At 40.2% G+C, this 25102-nt stretch overlaps 1 protein-coding gene across 1 annotated transcript in view; it reads left to right on the forward strand.

Moving 5' to 3' along the window:
- The window catches only part of zmat4a (zinc finger, matrin-type 4a), a gene marked incomplete at both ends in the record, with an annotated part of 130976 nt that overhangs the window by 30913 nt on the left and 74961 nt on the right, over positions 1–25102 (forward strand). Inside the window, 1 exon segment of the mRNA XM_080042937.1 lies at positions 20641–20730. Coding sequence (XP_079899063.1) covers positions 20641–20730 — 90 coding nt within the window.

Consider the following 25102-nt stretch of genomic DNA (forward strand, 5'->3'; position numbering starts at 1 on the left):
AGGGTATTAGCTCATCTTTGTCCAATGTTGCCAAGCTACCACTTTCCTTCACTTGCATATTTCCCTTTCCTCCCACTGACAACACTAGGAGAGAAGCAGGAAATGATGCGAGGAGAGAGGAAATGGAGGACAGACGTCTTGAGAGAAATGAGTCCTTTCCCATGAACCCCTCAGCTGAAAATTACAATCATTTGTTCTCTGGTAAACATCAGCATGTTAATACAATTCTACATTCTGTATGTTGTGCGCAGATCAAACACTGCTCCACTCTAAAATGCATATGAGCCATTAATATATGCAGTGTGTCATTTAATGTAATTATAGCTGCATCTGCATTTACAGATACTCTGTTTATGGATTCATTGTGTATGATAACAATGTCATTGTAGAAAGTTGAAGTGATACAAAAGTAGCTAGAAGTAGCTTGATGACGCCATCAACTTATTTGCATAACATTACATGATTCTGAAAGATATACAGTGTCTTTTTCTTTTACATAGCCTATGCAGTTACACAATCAATGTGAACCTACAAGCTATTTACATATTTAAATACTTTTAACAAATGCGCACGCAGCTCATTTGCTAGTCTAGTCAGACTGGCCATGTGAGTGCTTTTAGTTTTGAGGAGGAGGAGATGGCACCCTTAGCTCTCGTGAGCTTGGTTGTATTTGAGCTCTGCCAACGCAATCATTCCCTAAATGATCAGTGAATAAGCCGTTAGATTTGTCGCTGATGGCTTTTTGACTAATTCAGTCGCTAAATGTGGTCTGGAAAGTCGCCAAGTTGGCAGCAATGCAGCCTAGATGGAATAAAATGATATCAGGTGTGTACAGTTCATTCTATGACAATCCATCCCAAACAGTTAACAAGACATTTCACTCAAAACCACAAATCAATCAACCTCATGGTGGAGTTAGATGGAAAAGTCACTCAGATCCATGCTAGCATGACTAAAAATAAAACCAAAAGTTATAATAAATTGGATTAAACCTTTAAGAATTAAAATAACAAAAACTTGGTATACATATGAGCCGAAGCATTCATAACGTTATCATGGCATAATTGCCTAAATCATATTCACTCTACTCTACTTTTACTCAACATCTACTCTATTCTACATCTACTCTACTCTACATCTACTTTTTGTTAGCCTAGCATAATTGCCTCAGTCATATTTTAAGGGTTATAGAGTAGGGTAAAGTAGATGTAGAGTAGAGTAGATGTAGAGTAAAAGTAGAGTAGAGTAAATATGATTTAGGCAATTATGCTTTGAGGCTAACGATATGTATTAAATGTACATGATATTTCAGCTTGTTCTTTTGGCACTATTTGTTATTTACATTGGAATCAACACACAAGTAAAATACATTGGAGCAGAAGTGTCACATGCACACACATTGTATGCATAAAATAAGCAGCATACAATGTGTGTGTGTTTTCAAGGTGACCTTAGAAGTCCCTCAAGTAACCATTTCATAAACCCTGTGTTGTTGTTTCAGCTTCCTCCACTCACATTGTTCCATCGGCTCATGTCCCACTCGTATAGAGCATGTGGGCGAATAGCAGAGAACGTGTCAGCTATTGACGGCCCTAATCTGCATTTTCCCCTGCCAGCTCTGTTTGACCTTTCCAAATATTGATTTTTGAAGTAGAGGATTAGTGAAGCACAGTAGCTCAGTCGGGCTAATACCAGTGCTCGTATAGTCGCTCTTTGGTTTTCAGATTATATCTCTTCTAAACAGGAACAAAAGAACATGTCACGTTCGGAGAGCACTCAGCGAACATATACAGCGGATGGCAGCTCATTTGTGAAAATACCCAACTGCCACATTGATTTGATTAAGCCAGTGCACCCCGCACTAGCATATACAGTATATATAATTCAGCGCAATGAGATGTCTTTTTTTATTATAATCATATACTTACACACAAGAGACTGACAGTTCCTGAAGAGCACCATTTCAGTAATAGCTTTATTTTTTATCTTGTGCAGCCCTGCTCAGGCCCTTGCTGCAGTCTGCAATTAAATAAAACCCTGTTTGTCAGAAATAGAAAAATAAACCCTTCATTCCAATCCCCATACTTCCCTACTATTTAGTACGCCAGAAAAAGATTCACGATGTCCCAATACATGCACGTCAATTGTAGTATGCTGAAAATACATAAATGCCACTAACTCCAATAGCATTTTGGAGTATACGTCTTTATTCTTGACATAAGTTTTAAAAAAATCTTCCTTATCTGATTTATTTTCTCTCCTGTGGCTCTAAAACTATTCTGTTCTTTAGTGTGTAGTGTACTAGAAAGAAAAAGTATGTGATTTGGAATGCAGGGAAAGTAATTTTCATGATCCCTGCTTAATTACTTCTCATGCATCAATAAGCCTGGTGATGTCTGCTAATAGTTTTATAGAGTGTAAATAGATGCTCTTGTCTAGCATTTGCGAGAGTGATGTACACACACTGCCCCCATCCATCATCTCCTGCCATCTTTACACAGGCTTGGGGAGTTAATGGGTTGGAAATATTAGCCATTTTCTAGTGCTAGACAGAAAATAGTTGTCAGGTGTAAAAATGAGACTGAATCATGGTGGTGGCCTGCTGATAATTGAAGAGGTTGAAAAAAAACGTTAAATTCCCATGAGCCTTTACTGTGATCAGTGCAGAGTGAAAGGCATACAGTAACTTTACCCTGCATAAAAGTCCTACACATTTAACAATGGGGGACAAAACAGATGTGACACACACACACAAGACAAAAAGGCAATTAAAATCCTTCCAACGTGGCCCCAAGCTTCCGGTGTAAGCAAAAAACCTGCACCCCCTGAGATGCTTAGCCCCTTCTTTATTTAGTTTTCCTACTAATGCAGCAACAGTTTAATTATGTCTTACGTCTTACTGTGAAACTAGTGGCAGAAATGGGTTGTTAATGGGAGAAGTCCTGAGAGATCAATTGTTAGTCGGCCCCCTTTAAAAAGAGAGAGAGAAGAGAGAGAGAGCGTGAGGTGAAACGGTGCTTTCGGCTCTTGAAAAGAGAGATAAAAGGAGCTGCGAACTGCCCTGCAATTGTTCTGACGGGGAGGCGATTAGCCGACGAGGCGTGTCAAATTTAAAAGAGCGTGAGATGCAGATTCCCTGCTCGCACTTAGATTCAATTCTTTCACAGTTTTCAGCATGACTCAGCCCCCTAATCCCTGGCAGGATTTTTTAAATTTCAGTAGAACCATACACAGCCCCCACCAGGCACAATTTCAAAAACAACAAGCTGCTTCTTCTTTTTTCTCAACATTGTGAATCTGGCCCTTGGTGGCATAGTAAAAATGTTTTTTTGTTACATGCTAGGGTAATTATGTGCACTACGGGCCGCTGTGCATATAAACAAACGGGAGCATGTGGCGCAACATAAGCATTCAGTTGGAACATTTGACAGGACATTACAGAGTTTTGAAAGAAATAATGCAATTAATCAATCAACCTTCATTTGTACTCGACTTTGAGGTTTTCACTTATTTGCAGTGAAGAAAAGTGCATATCGTCGCTGCTATGTCTAAAACTGGCATTCTTTTGGAAATAAAAAAACACTGTATTTTTCAAATAACACATTTTTTATACACTCAACTTTATAAAACCCACACACATATAGAAAGTGATACTTTCATTAAGCCCCCCCTCCCCATCATCATAGGTCCATGGACCATTCCCTATTTTCCACATCATGAGCTTCCCTGACTCCTCCAAACCGCCTTAACCCTTTGGGCAGGATAAGCCGGTGACAGTTTAATGAGCCATCAAGAAAAATGGAGGCTGGATATCTCGAGAAAACCGAAAGATTAAAGCAAGATTAATATAGAGGAGTAGCTTATATCACTCTATTAATAACCATATTAATCTGCTAAACCACTTGCTGCAAATAATTAGTCAAATAGGCCTAGTATAATTATTTCTTTATTAGGCCATACTACAGCTGCCGCAAGTTCAGTACCCGGACTGGTAAAATATACATGCAGATGTTTTTGACAAAACCTTGTCTGTTTGCATCTACATATATGTTTCTCCTATACACCCATCTTTAATGGGCATTATGGATGAAATTGTTTCCTAGGCTTGCGCTGAACAGGTTTTTCTGTATATTTCAATCCTCACACACAGTTTTCATCAGTCCAACATTCATGAGAAATTCATCTGGAAATCCACTGATGGCAAGAAGAACAAAAGCCTCCTCAGCTCTGGGGAATAGGAATGAGATATGATGTTAGGAGGACGTCACAAAGAAGAAATCAGTGTTGTGAGAAGTCCTCAGGCTTAGCACTGAAGACACTGTGCTTGGATCGCCCCACCGAATCATACTATATTATCCTAATGTATTATATAATTATATCGGTACATTTATTTGATCTAAAGCTTTTTTTTCAAAATCTAAACAGCTTTCACGACGCGGCCATGCATAGACTGGTACAAGCCGACCTGTGAGTGTATATACAACGCAAATGTTGACAGGGCTGCTATGTGTTTGTTTTTTTGTTGTAGTTCTGCAGGTGGTATTGTCAGCAATGTAAAAGGGCACAACTGAGGCGGACAGAAATACCCCGCATCGTGCCATCTCTCTGGAAGCCAAGTGAAATAGCTGCAATTGTGCTTTCTAATACAAATCGCTGTGCAAAGCCGACGGGCCTGTTCCCTTTGATCTCTGTTGGGTTTTTTGTTAGCGGCCGATACTGTATTTTTTGCGTGAGTTGGCCTACTTCAGTTACAGTGTTCAAGGTTTGCACCCAAGTATTGTCTCACAATGTCTGCTCGACAATCCAATGCTGGCTGCCAAAGGGGGTTTTGGCCCATGTGCGGAGGGCCCAATCAGCTTCTAAGTGTTCTGTCTAACCCTATGGTATTAAGGGTTAAACCTTAGAATGCAAATAAAGCACATTAATCCATTTGGTAATCATGTGAGGTTTCAATTGTGTTGTTAAAAGCGGTGAGTTGGCTGAGACTGCTGTTTTATTGACATTAGACTGTCAACAGTATAGAGAAATAAGTCGCTCCCTGTCCCCCACAAAACACATTGAACTCCTTTTCCGTGATGTATTCTCTTTGGGACTATACTTGTGTTGGTACCAGGCAGCAAGTCAGGTTTATTTTCCAGGGCTGGACAGGTCGGCGAGTATAAGCAAGACTAATGGAGGACGACTGGGACAATCATTTGAAATAAGAGGAGTTGTAGGGGCCAGTATAGGTTATTTTAGAGTTCATTTGATGGTAAACCCCCTTGAGATGTATCATCTCTTTTTCAAAACATTAGAAAAGAAATGTAACTCTAATCACAAACAAGACTAAGGACATTGGAAGTAATGATGAAAAGAAGTAATATATGTGAGTGTGCAGCCTCTCCCAATGCTACTTATGGGAGGAGTGCAGGCTGTACTGATGGTCTATTCCATGGATGCTCTTCCACCCAGCCCCAGCCATTACTCCTCCACCATATCTCACTCATGTACACAGACCACTTATTTATGCTTCCGTGTGAAGTGCCCTGCAGAACAAGCCTTTTCCCATTTGTTATTATTATCCATAGATAATAACGGGTGGCACTGTTACATTACTCTAAAACTATGTTTGCTACTTTAGCTGTATTAAAAAAAAAATCACGATAGATGAAATGAAAGTAGAGACGAAACATAGATTATTTTTGTCCAATTCAAAATGTGCAAGATCAAGGGTCCATTTAAGTGTGAGTATAGCTGATAACCACAGTGGGATGACTTTGATGCAGTACACTGAGTCGGTTTCCTCAAAGTGTGTAGGAAGGTTATCTTAGGGCGCACTCACACTAGGTTATCTGTTCCGTGCCCGAGCTCATTTGCATCCTAAAGTCTAGATCGTTTGGCTAGTGTGAGCACGCCAGTGGCGACTGGTCATTAACCCTACTCTCACAAAAAGCGCTCAGGCCAGCGGTGGAGTGGGGAGGGGGGGCAATCGTACTGTGCTGTAGTTCCAGCTACTGAGCCCATATCTTTTTTTCACAGGGCTTAACAATGAAATTTTTTCTGATCTGCATTTGTCATTCATGTCTCTGGTGAAATCAGGTGCTCATGCTTTTATTTTGTAACAACATTAATCATTAGACCTTTGGCTGGTGTGCAGTTAACATGTATAAATTAAAGCAATAAAACAGGCCAAAACATCATGTACCTACAGGCACCTTTAAAATATTAAACTCGACATATGTATATTCTTACCTGCATGTTTAGGATTCTATGGTATGGTATGTGTGTTTTTCATATGAGGTTTCATGCTTGTCTGGTGTTATACTTCAACATATCATGGCTGAAGAGAGTCTTGCACACTTTATCACTTCATCTTCACTATAACATAAACTGATTTGAATTTGAAATTCAAGCTATTTATTGATTGCTGCTCTGCAAACTTTGGATAAATGTTGTTAAACTCAAACTGGGGGCACCATGGCTGCTTAGGGTGTAATCCTGAAGCAACTGGCCAAGGACCTTTATTACATTTCATTACCTATATCTCTCTGCCCTCATTTCCTGTCATCTATCTAAATTGCTATTAAATAAAGGCATAAAATGCCTATAAAAAAGTAATAAGACCCTGCAGCCATGATATCAGGCCTGTGGGACTGTATTTGAGCTAAATGCTCACATTAGCATTAATCATGCTTACAGTTACAATGGTAGCCTGTTGATGTGGAAAAGAAAGCATCTTTACCATGTTCATCGTCTTGGCCTAGCAGTATAGCATACATACATTTTCTGATTAGACTTCAACTCAAAGTACGACTGAGGATGATGGGAAGGTCATTTGTTTTTGAAAGTATTCAGCAAAAGTTGCAATTGGACACAATGTAATAACCAAATGGTGGAACCAGATTAAAGAACAGGGGGTTAAAGTTATCACAGTTTAACCCTTTGGGGACTATCAATGTGTGTACAAGATTTTGCAGCAAACCATCCAATAACTTTTTAGATTTTCATTGATGAACAAATAAGTGCCAATTGCCAATCCATCTGGTAGAAGTTTAAATATTGTTCAGGATAAGTAAGAACTCTGATCTGCTAGTTGCACTACAGGATAAATCAGGAGATGTTTTTCAAACTGTTTATGGCCAGTGCATACCAAAGAGCAAGAGAAAATGGTATGGCACACCTGTATTCAAAGTCACACCACTTAGGAAAATGGTGAAATACAGGTGCCTTGGGATTTGAAAAATTAGGCTTATTGCATTAAACTGTATAAAAGCTTATGAATGAAAGTGAATACAGGTGTGTCTCAAGCTTTTTACCATGCTCTTTGGTCTGTGTTGGCCACAACAAGTTTGAAAACCTATCTTTAAACATTTAGTAATCCAGTAGTTGTTCAGATCCAGAACAACACTGCCATCCATAAACCTCCACATTGACCTTTATGAAATAGTGGTTTTAGCGATCAGGCAAACTGCCACCACTATACAATACAGAATATATAGGTGGACAATCACACTAATTTATTAATCTAAATTAATCATGGGCTACTGATGCCTTATGTGGTATAAGGCATCAGTAGCCCATGATGTAAATGTGCTGCTGGCTCGCAGTATTATTCAAGGGTGAAACCATCATCTGTAGTCTGCTGCTTTGTTTGCTTCGCTTTGTGCAGGAAGCAACAAATCCTTGGAGATCTTTCTGAGTAAACACACTGTAATCCCCCCAAACGATACCCCACATGTGCCTCCTGTTGTGAAGTAAACCAGTGTTGATTAATTTTGCCCACTGCACAACGGGGACTGAGGTGCTTTTTTCCCCATGGTCTTATGCAGCAGATAGCTTTGTTATAGACTTGAGAGGGTACAACAGCAACAGATGTTGTAACAACTCAGACCCCTGGGCAGACAGCTAAGCATAAAAAACCCTCTGCCTAATGTATTGAGGGACAGATGGGTAAGATAGCTCAGCCCAGGTCCAGAGTTTCTCTTGAGTTTAGCTGACCAGACTTGACTGTTTTGGGGGTGACTTTCTACAATTAGAAGGCTCACTGAGACTGCTACACATATCCACTGGTGCATTCCAAGTCTCAAGACACACAGGTCAAGGTTTGGCTAAAAGGCTCCAAAGATTTCCAGGGAGGTAACTGGGTACATCCGAGTTGTATAACTGGTGTTGACAGCAGGTAGTTTGAGTGGCCTAATGAGCGCTAACAATAGTGCTGGCCTCCTTGAATGACCCGGACAGGCAAGGATATAGAGGCTGGTCTTGAAAATAAATACCCAACTTGGAAGAACAGGCAAGTAATCAGGTATTTTAAAAGGACTGTTCGACTGGTTTACCTGTTTATTCCAAATAACTACTGTTTCCTTTTACCTCCCATCAGTCCAGGTAATTTACCAAAATTGTGCAGCCATTTTTAGCTTTTGTAATAGTTTGCCAAATTCTTTACATGACGAATGATGCACAGCAGACACACATAATCAACGTCGCAACAGCATAAAACCATGCCCCAACCACAGCGACTTCTACCAGCATCCAATGCGGAAGTGACAAAAAATGTAGTTCACCGAGTGGCCACTAAGAGGTGGTACCAAAACAGAGCAATTTCTCTTTGACTCCTGTGTTAAATAGGCCGTTTTCACAGCATTAATAAACCTCTTTACGGCCTGGTTGAAAAAAAAACATTCTAGTCTGTATGTTTAGGTCATATCTCCTTGACAACTACACTAGCCTGGTGCTACCATACCATTGTACTTCATTTCGATGGTATGGTATGGTTTTGCGCTCCTCTCACAGAGCTGATAATGGCCGCCGCTGGCTTTGACCTGTGACCATAGACCTATTGCCTGAGACTAGGCTTGGGCACACCGAGGCACACACGCACATGCGCACTCGAGCAACTGTGGCCTGAGCAACTTGTCCGACAGGCCTGCTATTATAGTAGTAAGATAAAAACACATTTCAACAGCAAAGTCCTTTAAAACATTGTAAGTGCTTATAGTGGACTCTACCTGAACATGGCATTTTAAAACCTTCTTTCTTTGTCCGGGGAGTATCGTTATTTTCATTTAATTTCATTATTGTTTTTACTGCTGTCTTGCCTCACATTCGTACAGAGCTGCCTGGTACAGCTGCAGCCTGCTGCTGGCAGCTACTCAACAGCTACAATGGAGTGGTGTGGAGTGTAAGTTCTTTGCTCAAGAGCACCTGGCTGGCAGCTGTTTTGATGGAGAGAGTGTGAACCCATCCACATTTTACTATTACGTCTCCCATATCCCTTGCTATTTTCTTTCCTATACAGTATACATAAGGTATGTTTTATTTTTGTATTTGCAGCTTTTTTTTAGATGTAGGGATGTCTGGGAGTATTTGTCCCTCGAGCTCAGTACCCACTCTTGCAATGCCCATGGGGAGGGGAACGTCTGAGCCCACACAAGCACCAATCAGCTCACTGATGTGGTGGTAATGCACTATGGATTTTTCTTAGGTCCCGAATTATGTCAAGCGTGCACTTAGCTTCCCTCAAATATAAATGTGTCCCACAGTGGGCCTGTTCCAGTGTAATTTTGGTTACATCCACAGCCAGCGATCATTCTTCCTCAAGACAAATCGATTAGCTGAACAGCTGTAAATCTGAATTATACACAGATTTATACTAATAACCTACAATTAATACATAAGTCAGCAGCATCCATCTAGGTGCTTGTGTCTTCTCGCTGGAGTATCTGTCCAGTGATTCCCAGCTGTCTTTGCCAGTCACTTGGGTTCATAGGTTTATTTGTAATTTTTCGCTTGTTTTTGCCCATTGACTGAAAGTCACATACATTATACCTTACAAACCTCCAGGCCACTTTCCAAACACACTGTCCACTCTTAATACATTGTTTCTCTTTTTCATTATCATTAAAATGCTCCATGAAACTCGCCTCCATTACAATAACACATACTTTAAGAGGGGACAACCACTAAAAAGCTACTAATATAAACAGGTCTATCACATCAAACCCTTTTCTATGGATGTATAGGATATAGAAAATCACAACTAGAATGTGCCCACCCAGATGGTACCGATATCTGGACTGGTCCATTGACTATATAAAGTAAACCAACTTGCAGCAGCTCTAACAAATGTTCGAGTTGAATTACAACTTTTTAAGATGTGGTAATAGACACCTTTACAAACACAATGGTGAAGAAAACTAGTGGAAAGGAATTTTATCCCAGATTTTCACAATATGCCCTCACTATACGTATAGGTCTAGGCTAGTGGTTTTCAGTCAGGACCTGGTCTAATGTGGTTTGGATTATTAGAAAGCAATGAAATCTCCCTTTTTTGCCATTTTTAACAAATAAAATAAAGGTTTCATAAATTCTGAAACTGCTTTAAAGTCTCCGACTTAATCTAGACCAGTTAAGGCTTCTTTTCCGGAACTTTAGAGTTTAAAAATCAGTTGCAGTTGGACAATAAGATAATTCAGCGTGCGTTGTTTAAAAACAGAATCATAAATGGGACAATGGGACATTCGTTCCAACAACCCGTTTTATTTTATTCATTTTATTTTCTATTTTATTTAGGATTATTGAACAGTCGCAAAGTGTGTAGCAACCAATAAGGAGAAAGCCCGCCCACAGATGGAATAGCCAATTAGGCTTGTTTATTAGTTTTACAGACAGAAACGAGAGTACAGAAATTGGACAAAATCAAACTGCTTTCTCCCGTTTTCTTGTTTCTGTCATAGGCTATTTTGGTTGTGTACCAATTAACAAGAAAATAAGAATTTGGCTCGTATGTTCGTTTCTACATTCCAGCAAAAAATAAAATAAATTATAAAACGAAAGTATGAGTGGTTTTCTCCTTTTTGTCACTTTGGATTCAATCCAGAACACACACTGTCAAGACGTACACGGACCCAATAGTTATCTAGATGGGGGAGTGACAAAAGAAGCCATCTCAAGAGCCACTGCTAGTGAGGCTTTAAATGTGCCAGTGTGAGCCTGACTTCTTGATAATCAGTAGCCAAGCTGTAATACACAATTCAAACAGCTGCTGTTAGTCATTTTTATGATATCTGTGTATGCTATCTTACTTACTTACATGAAAGATGCATGAAATAGTTCAGGCTGTCAGAAACTAGAGCCAACACAGAAACTCCCACGTGAATGACATCAGTTTCCAAATGCACACTTTCATAAAACATTTAAATGATCCAGTTATATAACAAACCGTTTTCCCATGTTTTTTTTCTATTCAAGTTTAGAGACATTGTTGCAAATGTTGAACTATTATTTTAATGTGCGGCAGTTTGTCTTCGTAAGATATACAATTCCAGACTCAGACTATGTGTTTCTGATTTGGTAATATTTGTGATATGAAATTGCATTGGCATCTGATCCTTGGTAATACAGAAGTTATGTAAACAAATATAATATATATAATACATATTATATTTGATAAATTATATTTCAAATGTGCAAATCATAAATGTGCACAATAGCCCAGTTGCTGCAGTGACCTCTGTATGCTTGTGAAGTGGAACATCCAGTTTGGAGCTTAAGTGTTTGAAGTTGTTAAAACTCAAGTAGGTTTCTGCTGCAAACAAAGATGGTTCTTCTGTCCATAGAAAGGCACTTTTTGGTTAAATAACTAATAATGCGTCTGTGAACCTTGAGTGCAATTGATGGCAGGTAAGAAGCAACTGAGCGAAGAATCAAAGCCCAGCTTTCTGTGATCTCCATGGTAACTATTGGCAGTGAGCTCACAGGAAAAATCACTCGGGTTGATTGTCTTTGTTCCTGTGCTCCATGAATGGCAAATAAGGATTTGCATTTTTTTATCCATATCATTATCCCTTATCAAAACGAGATCTAAATATAATATGTTGGACACTGGAACAGTTTGAACATTAAAAGTAGATTCTGCCTTGGTTTAAAGTAGGGCTGTCAAACGGTTAACATTTTTTATCAGATTTATAACAAGGTAGATTAAAGCTGGGGTATGTGATTTCTGATTGGTCAAAGTTAACATGAGCTGTACACTTTGACCAATCAGAGCGAGGCTCCGATTCTCTGTTCTTATTGGCTGTTGGGACTGTCCATTCCCTTTGGCACGACTTTGTTGGTGTAGAGCGTGTCAGGGAGGGACCATAGGGGAGGAACCAAAGAGAACAAGTGGAGCTGTTGAGGTATTTGGATTCGAATCTCTATCCCAACTGCCATTTTCTCCCCAGATCCCCCAGCTTGTGGATAAATAAATTTAAAGGTCCCATATTATGCTAAATGCACTTTTTAAATGTGTTCTAACATATCCATGGGTCCACGGTGTGCCTAGAGACTGCCAAAATATCTAAAAAAATAACAATCTCTCCTTTTCTCACTCTCCTCCTTTCTGAAACCCCCACCCCTCCCCCTCAATATACTCCAGTCAGAATTCTCCCCGTTTCTGACGTCAAAAACTGGAAAGCCAGAAGCTTCCACTGTGCAGTCCACCCCCTATTTCTTATTGGTCCACGGCCCCGAGATCCTCTCGAAAAATATTCCTTCATCCCCGTGTTGTTTGCTTGTTGCTAAGCGACAAGATGCCTATAGTACAGAAAAGCATGGTGAATGTTGCATAATCCACTCATTTATCTTAACCCCAGCAGTCTATGCCTCGTTTTTAATAACACAACGGATAGGAAGCTACTTGTGGGTTTTTTCAAACAGTGAAACTGAAAGAAATGTTTTTATTGGTATTTTTGCCTGACTGGTGTATAGCTATTAGCTTTGGGACAAACATTCAGCTTTTGCTCATAAAAACATATTTCTATCCCCCACACCAGTCTGGAAATGCCTCGTTTTTAACAGGACAAAGGATTGGAAGTTAATAGTGTAGTCAAGTCGACTTTGAAGATAATTTTTTCACTGATTTTAGTGGTATTTTTAGCCGGTAGCTCCCGAGCTAGCTTCGCAGTAGCCACCATCTTTTGCAGCATTTTTATTGTGAACATGCCGTTTCCATTAGCTTGGAAACGGCAAGTCAGTGCATCTGTATGAACATAGTCTTTCATGTAGACAAGGATAGGTCATGTCAAACTGTTCAAAGTGCGTTACTAGCACTAGACTTGATTCTTCTCATGGGTAGGCTAACTGCGCTAACAGGCCTAGCAAATACATCATCATTGTTTACAAACAGACAGAGGGCGAGGCGTTTCTGGCTTCGCTTCCAGAGAGGGGCGGGGGCAGCTCAAAGATTGTATATTTACGAGGGGAGCTGCAGCTCTTTTTAAAAAATAGGCCATTGTGAGATTAGCTGAACATCAGCATAGTACAATACATTATCTGAAAGTTTTTTTCAGCAAACAATTAAATAAAAACGTATTAGGGACCACTAAGACCATATAATATGGTGTATAATAGAACCGAAAAGTGTATAATATGGGAGCTTTAAAATACATTTTTTTTTTCATGGAAAATCCAAATAATGGTGTTAATACTGAAAATAAATTAAAATGTAACTGAAACATAGGCCTACCAAACCATACATCAATTTGGCTGTCTCTTTGCTATGTCTTTGATCAAATATATAGAAGGGCATTTATTCAATGGATAAATGTGTGTTTTCATCCCATATGTGAATGACATTAAATTCAATAATTTCTGGTCAGGTTTTTGCATTCCTGAATACAACTTGATTGCAGTCCGTGGTGTCTGTGTATGTGCGTGTGTGTCTGTCTGTCTGTCTGTGTGTGTGTGTGCGTGCGTGCATGCGTGGTAAATCAGCCCACATTCTGGGAGACAGTTTATTTGTGCCAAAAAGCCAACGTTATGTTGATGGCCCATATTAATCACACACACCTCTGAAAACTGCAGACGTTTGTGTCCTCCATTGCTCTGAACGGAGCAGACAATGGTTGCGTTCCGAATCGCATACTTTCTACTATATAGTATGTAGAAAAAAGATTTAGGATGTCCCGATTCTTGTGGCCAGATTTAGGATGGTTAGAAGTACCCGGATGTCCTACTTCATGCGGCCAAGATTGTTAGTGTTGAAAACTGCATCCTATTTGGGCAATTCTGACCCACAATCCAGTGCGCACGTGAAGTGACGTCACATCGACGAAGCCTCCATATGAAAACAAACGGGGACGCGACGGATATAAAAGCAAGAGGCAAGATCAAGGCGCAATGTTATGATGAAATAAGAGAGTAAAGTATGTCCCAATAGTATGCCTACTGCATCCTAACTAGATTCTTTTTATCGTCAGATGTAGTATGTAAAATAGAAAAAAGAAAGAGTATGCGATTCGGAACGCAACCAATGTTTCTCCTCCTGTTGCTTCTGATAGCAACTGCCGCCCGTGACATAGACATGGCCGTTAGCAGTTCACAACACAGGCTAGAGTGCTGCTATGTTTAGCAGCGCGCAGATGCTGATCCTGGGTCAGACACAACGTTAGAGTGACTGTAGTGCGGAGCGGATGGGATGTATAGCACAGGTCATTCTGTGCATGCGTTAATTGCATATAAAAAAATTAATGCATTAATTCTAGAAATTAATCACCCTGCTTTAACGCGTTCATTTTGACAGCCCTAGTTTAAAGAGAAATACATTTTGGGGAATATTAGAATTTCAATTGCTCAAATGTTTCATGTTCTCTCTCTTTGCATATATTTGCTGAAAGGGATATGATCAAAGCAGCACCTGATTTAATGAAAAGTGTACAGAGTTACTGCCGTGTGTCGAGATCAAGCCGGAAGAATTTTTTTCAGATCTCAGGTATATCTAGGTATATCTCTGCCAGGAAGCCAAACAGGGAAGACAAATAGACTCCTGCAGATTGTCTCTCACCCTCCAACCAGGCAGGATGGGTTTGTCTGTCGTTGTGCCCTTGTGAAGAGCTGTCCTTCTGCCTGATGGAGTAGCCCACTGGGCACCTGTCCACGCTTCTACATTCTTCTCTTCATTCTCCCTTCATCTGTGGCTGCCACTAATGATTCAAGACAATATCACAAGGGTTTCCCTCATCTCCCTGTGTATCTTGACAGCTGCAACATCTCCTCATACAGCAGAATCACTTCCAAATAAGCTAAATCTGTCCTCGCAATTCCCGTCCTCCTGTCTGTGCCATCAGATCCTGGGAGATCGAAGGGCTGCTCGTAAGAAGAGTCTTGATTCACCCTCAGTGAACCGGCCGCTTATTATCGATTCGATCCAGTGTCAGGGAGCGGCAGCGTGGCATTCATTTGACAGTATTCTCCTATTTTTAGCGAGACCTTTACGTGGAACAAAAGTGCACCGGATCTTTAGAAGAGAAATGTGGTAAGGGCAAGGAAAGGCAAAGTTCCATTTTCAGATAGGGTCCAACAATTGAACCCGCTTCAACCTATCTTGCCCTTTTTTGCTGTAAAAGCATGTTTTAACAGGGAATTTAAATAATTGTGAAAGCCAGGCACTTAAAGTGGCAATTGTTCACCTTTTTTTTCATTAGTGCATGACGGAGATTACCCAGAAGGGTTTGTACTGACTCCATCAGCGTTGTCCCACATACCAGATCAACAGATAGCTCCATGTGATCAGAATATTTGTATTCAATGGTATTGATGTTTGGCATTAAGAACCCAGACCCATTTCTACTTATAGGAAAAATATGAGGGATGGAACACAGACTACGTGGACCCCATAGAATTTTTCAATTTTTTTTTTTTTTTTAATCCAAAATATTATCCAAACTTTTTTAACCCTTATGTTAGAACAGGGGTTTCCAAAGTGTGAGCAAGTGAGCCCCCCCTCAGAGAACAAATTTCAGCCGCCCCCCCCCCCCCCCCCCACACACAAAAAAAAAGTTCTAAATCCCTGTGTGTTTTGAAAGATCTTTTAATTATTTTACACATTTTAATCAACTCTGTTCCTATTTTACACATTTTAAACATTTTTGAAACATTCTAAACATTTGTGCGTTTTTTAACAATTTTTTTTTTTTTAATTTTAACATCTTTATCTAAGTATGTTTTTGTTTTGCTTTTTTAAAATACATTTGAACATCTTCATAAAGATAGGCAGACAGACTTGCCCAAATTATTGACTATTGTTAAATGTCCTTCACACAACCAGTGTTTTTTTTTTCGTTAGTGCCTCCAATCAGTCCTGCTGTGTGAAAATAGTAGCCTGTGGAGAAGCAGACCCTACTAGGGGGGTCCGGGGGTATGCCCCCCCGGGAGATTTTTTTTACCTTTTTAAAGTGAAATGCATGAATCTGGTGCACTTTGAGAGGAAAATTAAGAGGCTAAATATGAGGAATTTTGTGTGAACAAATAATTTGGAGACACTGGGTCGGATGAATTAGAAGCTATTGAAGAAAGACACTAGCCTGGCATTCCCAGACCTGCCACTAGGCGCTGGCAAATTAAATTTGCTGCGCGTGTTGGTCTGGACACGCTCCGTTGAAGCTTTATCAAGAAAGCCAGAAATCTGGCTGGTGGTTTCAATTGCTTCTATCTAATATGGGCGCGCCAGAGCCCTTTATATGGTGCTCTGGGGAGGACGTAACCGGATGACGACAGTGACGTGCATGCGACGTCGAAGCCGTGATAGTAAACATCAAATATGGCTGCGGATATGTTGTGTGAGTTTGAGACTGCTTTGGCCTCGACCCTTAACGATTTGGAAGACGGCACTCAAATCTTTCATTAGCAAGTAAGTGGAATGTTCTATTTTGCCGACCGACAACGGCAAACGTTTAATTTAACAGTTTAACAGCTGTTCGCTAAACGAAAGGGGCTTACGTCGCCTTGTGCATCGCTCTGATTGGTTGTAGTGCTATCCAACTGCGTGCAGTGGCATTTGAAATGCACGAGTAGGAGCCGCCCCTTGAGTTGGAAATTACTATTGATCGTGGCCAGACCCTCTATCGTTCAAGATATCAGGGTCTGGATTTCCAGGCTAGAAAGACACGTGAATTTTCCATAAAAATATTAATTTAAAATAAAATATTCTGCAGGGTCCTCTGGGTTGGGCTTGGTGCTTTTTTTCTTTAACAAGACATATTTCTCTGTAATATAGTGAATGCATTTGAATGCAGTGAGAGGAACGAAGCAGAAGAACTCTTGTCCAGCTATCTTTATTTCCACAGACGAGGCTGAAATAGGCTGTAGACTATACACAGTGCATGGGAAACTGAAGGCAGCCCCATTTCCAAATGTTTTTAAATAAACTCAAAACACACTGTGCTAGGACGTGAACGTGACATCACGTGATCAGATAACCTCGGATTATCTCCCAGATGATCTGATTCAATTATTAGGCTATTAACTCTCTAGAGTCTAGAACAAAACATTGTATTCCTTTTTTTGTATGATAACTTATATTTGCTTAATATGATGTTAATATCAAAAACAAACTCTTTTTTTTCACATATTCATCCGCCCCACAGTTTGAAAACCACTGTATTAGAATGTCTTGTCATTAATTTGTGTTTAAATTTGTTCAAATGTACTTTGAATTTAACAAAAGAACATAGGGGAAGGTGGGGTGATTTGTGCATTTTGGAAGATGCAAAACCCCTTGTTTCTAGAAAACCGTGGAAGAAATTGGAAATGTGACCACATATTTAAGAAGAGCCATCCATTTGACTCATCCTGTAAAGAAGGGAGACACAAGGAATAAGATATAAGCACATTTAAGCTCAAAAAACTGTGTTTTGCCTTTCAAAGTAAAATTTCCATGATCAAGGTTTTTTGATTATTGTGTCTGAACAATTATAGACACGTTTGAAAACATTTGACACATGTTTAGTGCTTTGGTATGCTACACTTTGAGTCTATATAGTTAGCACAATGTCAACCCTAAATTGCTGCATCATGCCTATTATCCAAAATTCTGGGGATGGGGTGATTTGTGCGCAAGGGCCTGGGTGAGTTATAAGTAAGTAAGTAAGTAAAATGTATTTATAAAAGCACATTTATGACAGTTTGCACTGTCCAAAGTGCTGTACATAGTGCATTCAGTAGGTAAACAATGAAGGTACAATAACAATAACCAAAATAAAAGACGTAAAGCCCATACATCCACATAAACACAGATAGTAGTGCAGAGGTAAGATAGTTAATGGGGAGGAAACACCAGGGTGTACATATGGGTTTTGGGCCTTGATTTAAAGGCAGAAATGTAGGGGGAATCACATTTGTCAGGTGGCAGTTGGTTCCACAAGCACGGAGCAACTAGTGCAAAGTACATTTCTGAGAGTTGTGCCAGTGGCATGGCTGTATACGCTGGTCACCAAAAGAAAGTGATTGTCTACAGTAGCTCAGAAGAGAGTGACATCTCAATTCCACTTAACGACACCACTGATGAGAGTTCAGATGGCCAGAAAGATGATGATGGTGACTTTGTCATTGTGACACAATGACGCACAAAGTGCGTCAAGACAACTTTTTTTCCGAAAGCTATATTTCTTAAACAGTTTATTCCAGATCCAAAGTTTTTATTGCCAGGGATGCACAACATCCTGAAATATATGTACATATTTGAGTTGGAGACATAACTGTCAAGGCCTCACTTTAAAATCACTTTGAGTAAAAAGTTGCACAAATCACCCCACCTTCCCCTATATTAATTCAAAATAAATGAAACACTAAAATTAACTGATTAACTTATTACCATTTTTGTTATTGTGACAAATACGTCACTCCGAGTTTGTATGACCATTTCGAGGCTCACGGCCCGATGTGACGTATACGTCACAGCGATATTTACCAAACTAGTTCTATATAAATTTGTTTATGAAATATGGTCAGACTAGGTTAAAGGTAATACAGCCTATTAAAGCATTATCATTATTAAATGGGTTTTAACTCACCTTCAGTAACAAAAAACAAGCTTTTAAAATGTGCTAATTTCTCCAATTGTGTGCACCTGTCACACTGCAATGTTTGGGAAGTCACTTCCTGTCCCAGTCACATGGCTGTCACATGACAACCACACCAGGATGTTGAGTATATGTCACATTAATGAGTAAAAATCTAGGACATTCAAAGTGTGTGACGTGGATGTCACCATGGGTCCTTGTGTATGGTTATTTTGGATAGTTTAGATTGGTGGTATGGTAGTACACTCCGTTCAGGATCCACTCACACCCTCCAAACCCGACATACAAAGCTGTGCACCATGGGTGATCGGGCCTTTTCTGCTGCAGCCCCTAGACTATGGAACGCTCTCCCTGACCAACTGAGGGCCCCACAGACTACAGCTCTTTTTAAACGGAACCTCAAAACTCATCTCTTTAAAAGAGCATTTGGCTAAACTTTCTTTGAGGTTCCCCCCTTTTTAAGCACTTTGAGATTCTTGAATATAAAGTGCATTATAAATAAAATGTATTATTATTATTATTATAGTAGTTCAGGCATGAGTAGAATTTCTTCTAGATACCTCACAGTGAGTTTGCACATTTTTTTGTGCATCATATGTTATTAAATGAATAGCTGTTGCTCTCCAGTTATATGGAGTAGGTTCTCCAGTGTGGATGGATTAGACTGCCTTCCCAAGAAAAACAACAAATCAGTTGTTTCATCAAATTGTGTTCAGGTGACAAAGCCTTCCAATTACTATAGGAATTGAAAGAGGAATTAGTATGGTATATAGACAAGGTTGGAGTGGTTACATGGTTCAACAGAATGTTAAATTGTGACACAATAGAGCTGTTTGTTTTTGTGTTTGCCATAACACAATTGTGTGTTACACCTGGGCACACTTAGACAGCTTGTAGCCCTATAGCTGTTCGTTAAAGATGTTAAAGGTGTGCATGGTATGCATTTTGAGAGGGGTGTATAAACTCTGGTGTCAACAACAAGCAATGCATCCCATGATAACAGTTTGACTGGAATAATTGGAAGACATTTTAGGTATTTGTTGATAGTAGTAGCATGGAAAATGATGGTGACCTTTACTTAACCTGTAAAGGAAGCGGTGCAAGGTACATACACTTTGTGGTATCTTAAATCAATGTACTAGTGCCATATACAGTATTAAGTTATCTTAACCCCTTAACCACATCGGATGGGTGTCAGTAAGTTAAGTTGATGAAACTCACTATAAAGCTCTGTATATCCGAGGGAGCGAAATGCATTTGATAAATGTCATTTCACAAAAATATATCCATAATAGTCTTTAGCAAACGCTTTAATAAACTTACATTTTACATCACATTTTAAACTGCTCTTGCTTTGTTTAGAAAGTTGGGCTCTTCTGATCATTATCAAAGTCTCTTGACGACATTATTTGGTCCATGACACAAAGTAAGCTAACCGCACAGACAATTGGGTAAACAGAGACTTGTCAATTCATCACTGAATAGTGTTTGTAGAGCACACGGATGAGGGCAAGTGTGTTCAATATTAAATGGACTTCCCTTAGACCCTGCCCCCCCCCCCCCCCCCCCCCCCCCCCCGCTCCTTAAGTAGCCACACACATAATGTATGGTTCTGCGTACTATCCAGGCCATAGAGAAAGGGAGGAAGGGTATGGCACATGATATATGACATGGTGATTATTAAAAGAAAGGATAAAGACATCACAGAACTGGCAGCCCTTGTTTGATGGACAGTGTACCGGACCTGCAGGACAACATCAAATCTTGCCTCCCAGTTTATTTCTGCCTTACTAATGACATGTTTTCATTTCCTCTCCCTCAGAGTCGGAAACACGCCAACAAAGTGCGGCTGTATTACATGCTACATCCTGTGGATGGAGGCTGCCCCGCCAAGAAGCTCAGAACAGACAATGTGAGTCCTGTGTGAATTATACATCTTCCTGCATGTTTCTCCGCGGCCTCAGTAATCACACAGAAACAGGCACGCATCAAACCAAAGCCGGCTAGTCTCATATGGGAAACCTTTTTTGTTAATGGATTTTGCTGCTTTTCCCCAACACCCCCTGCGACCCCTTAACCCCCATCTCTGTCAGAGTGTCAGACAGATAATCAGCACTGACACATTTCTAGACCAATGAACAATGCATCAGTGATGGCACTGTGGTCGGTTGCAAGGGGATGCAAACCCTTGATCAAACACAGAGACCCCCCCTCCTTCCCCCCAGCCATCCCTGTCATGTACATTGGAAGTACATGGCGTGTTTGACAGACTCATTTATGAGGCCTGTCATACCCTCTGTTCGATAAGTGTTTCAGTGGTGTTTGTGTGTTGTTTGGCTCATGTGGCCTTTAGTGTATTCCTCTAGTGGTGCTTTTCGACTACATTGTACCGTCTCTGCTCTGCTTTTTTCTCTACTCTTCTCTACTCTGCTTTACTTTACCCTACTCTTTTCTACTCTACACTACACCTTCCCTACCCTGCTCTACTCTACTCTACCCTACCCTACCATACTCTATTCTACCCTACCCCTTCCCTACCCTACCATACTCTACCCTACCCTACTCTGCTCTACCCTACTCTACCCTACTCTGCCCTACCCTACCCTACCCTACCCTACGTTACCCTAGCCTACTCTACTCTACTCTACTCTACACTACCCAGCTGAGACAGCGCACAGAAAAACATGATGAATGAATGAGAGTGTGATGGTCCAGGCCAGTTTCAGTAGGTTTACACTGCCACACTGCCAATGATGCTTCTTTTTATGTTTTAAGTTTAGAAATACATATTCCGAAACTATCAATAACCTCTGTATTTAAAGGGAAATCAAGCGAGTAGACTTATAACTAGTACCATTAATCTAGTATAGGCTTATGTAATGGATAATGACTTCTGGAAAATAGCTCGATACCAAAGTAAAGTAGAGTAGAGTAGAGTAGAGACGGTACCATGTGATGGCAAAGCGGCTTATAATGTGTCTGGTGGGTGGAAGACAACAACATGACTCGTACCCCTCCTTTGCAGCTCTGCCCACACTCAGATAAGCACCCCGGTGTTTAGATCTCATGGTCCATGTTGAGATTCTTATGTTAGTGTCACAGTGAAATTGGCACTTCCATTCCAAGTGTCCTTCAAGTGGAGATTATGCCGGATGTGGTGGTGATGGAAGAGGGGAGGAGAGGCAGTGGGGAGAGATTGGAGTGGAGGGACTCTGGTCTCTGATTACTGGGTGTCTGCAAGGTATCAGTCTGGAAATCTGGCCCTGTGAACCAGATAGGAAAGAGTCGAGGGACAATAGTGCTTTCTCTAGCTTGCCTCAGCTCATAATCTCGTCTTGCTACTCTATTTCTTATACACTGTAGATTTCTTAACTCATCACTTTGCTCTGCATTATTTTTCTGGTCTCATCTCATCTGCCCTCCGTGTCCCCTGTCTGGCATTCCCTTTCATTTCTCAACTTTCAATTTCCTTTCCTTCTCTCCCTCTATTCTACTTCTCAACCACTTTCTTTGTTCTCCACTCCCTTCCTCTTGTCCCACCCTTTTTTATGTTATCCTATTTTCCCTCTTTTGTTCATCACTTTCCCTCTAAGATATGTAAAAAATATTGACTTTGATTACATTTATTTTGTCAACAGGTTCCGTGAAATTGTATTACGTTTGTTAAAAGCAAACATGTTGAGCTAATCTAAGTTAATAAATGTATATCGCAGTAATACAATGATTATGAATTGAGCCAACAACAAAAAATACTATTCAGAGGCTACATAGTCTTTAATGATAATTTAATTCAAACATGAAATAGCCCCATAATGCTTTGCACTCACTGGTCCATCTAAGAAGTATGTCAATCCTAATGCACTTAACTTAAATGTTTTGTGTTTAAACAACACAAACCTTAGTTTCTTGAGTGAATATTTCTCGCAATTTCCCTTCGCTGCCTGTCTCCGCCATCTTTTTCTTCCTCTCGTTTCTGTGACTGTTTCTTTGATTTATTTTTCCTTGTGATCTCTCGGACCCAGGAGTATTGTACTCTTATTTCCTTTGAGCGTTCTGCTGATGCTTTTATCACTGGCACTGAGACCATGGGGGGATCAGGGTGATGAGACTGGGATGTGTGTAGGAAGGTGGATGTCACAGCTCCTCATTCCTTCTCTGCCTTTGTGCTTCACAGAAAGCTTCCTGTCAGGCAATACAGGTTCAACATGCTGTGTGCCAGTTTAACACAGTTTCGTACTGTACATTTTTCCTTTCACCATCTGTGTATTTTTATGAATAAGATTAATAATATATAACTGGACCTCACTGGACATATTCTTAAATCGCGCAGTCAGTTTGCCGACATGGCTCTGTGTATTCAGGCTCGAGAAATGCAATCAGATCCGGTTGTCATTTTAGCTGTCAAACCAGAGTTTATTTGCGCTGTGGCTCTCACCGGCTACTCGGCGAGGTGTCCTGTGAATGACACCGTTACCAACCGTCACTGAGTTTCACCGGGTGAATCGCTGCTTCGCTCGTGCAAGGCTTTTGTGTTTCTAAGGTGATTTAACAACAGTCTTGGACTAGTGTTTTAACTTCATGCTGTTTAAAGCATTGCACTGCGCCGTGTTTTATCCAGTTTGAAAACATTTTCATGCACGCACCTTACCGACTGCTCCTGCTGCGCGCTCACGAAGGGACGTGGACTCACATACAGTTATGTCTCTCTTTACTTCCATTTCCTGGTTTACAAGCGCGCAGCTCTTTTAAATAAATATTTCCTTATTGTCATTTAGTTCGTCAATATTCGGTAATTTTGTTCGGCCTTTTAACTGTTTCGGGCCGAAACCGAAATTACTTATTCTGCCATTTTCGGCCGAACATTTTCGGTGGCCGAATGTTCGGTGCATCCCTAATAATATATTCAACAAAATTAATTGCTGTTGTAAAAAAAAAGGAGTACCCGCTAATTGGCACATGTAACAACAGGGGTGTAATCATTAGGGGGATGTGTCACTTTAAAGTACTGTAAATCCTTAAAGGGGGTTCCAGGATTGTATCAGAAACAGGCTGATATTTCATAAATGTTACCAGGTTGATGCCAACTCAACAGCTTCATGTTAATACCTCCGTGCCAAAACGGCACTCTGCTGGTCTTCTTTATCAAACAGTTTGCACTCTCTATTTTCATATAGGGGAGAACGGGGGAATGTGAGCCATCGGGTAATGTGAGACACCCCCTGTATCTAGGCAATGGAACACATTTTTGGTCATGTGAGATATGTTTTCAAGCCCCTCTCATTTCCCCTTGGCCATGAAAGAGAGGACCTCATGGAGATGTTGTAAGCATGTTTTTTTCACAAAAATGTAAAAGTAAATTTTCTTGCTGTCAACTTAATCGATTGTTGTGCCAAAGCAAAAAAAATTGATTCAGGTAGAAAAACTTCTATCATACATGTTGATGAACTACCAACATATGAAACCATGTGATGATGATAACTGAAGATTAGCCTGATTTGCTGAGAGAGGTAGTTTTTTCTCAAATTGTGGCAGTGGGGTAAAGTGAGACAAATGCTGTGGGGTAATGTGAGACAGTGTCTGTGCCCTCTTTTAATGAATCCATTATATTTGAGGTAGCAAGGAGACTAGTTTGAATAAGACAAAAGACAATGTGGGCTGGAGGTGGGGGTTGATGGTTGAAGGGGTGTCAGCAAGGGCATGGTTTGGCACGTATTTATGTGGGGGACATGAGAGTGACCTTTAACACCAATAAGTAATATGTAATATAAGTAATATGACTTTATTCAATGAATGATCCCAATAAAACAAATGCAGAAAAATATTAATCAAAGACTCAAAAGATGGAAAATGACAGCTGGGTCTAGTCCTGTGTTCTGAGTCCCAGGCTGTTCTAGCTGGTTCTGATTGTTCTTTGCTCTGACCCCCAGACACTAGCTGGCTCTAAGGGTCCTGTGTTCTAACCCCCAGACTGTGTTTTAATCTAACTGGTTCTATCTGTCATTTGAATGTTAATTATTGAATATGAATTGTATTGTGTATTTGATCAGAGTTACTTTCAAGTGTTTAGAAAATGTTTTTCTTAATTGACCAAAACCCATGATTCTGTTACTCGTCCGACATTAGTTTCGGAATATTTGGTTTTCAAGCTAGCTGTGAGGATTGTAACTGTTAGAAGATTTGTTGTTATGGTAGTGGATCAGTTCACCCCCTTGATTTCTCTGGTCTGTCTCAGTTTACCCTGGTAAACTGAGTCACAAGACAACTTTTTTTTAAAACAATCATAT

This window comes from Ammodytes marinus (assembly GCF_949987685.1).
Source record: "Ammodytes marinus genome assembly, chromosome: 2".
Classification (NCBI taxonomy): Eukaryota; Metazoa; Chordata; class Actinopteri; order Uranoscopiformes; family Ammodytidae; genus Ammodytes; species Ammodytes marinus.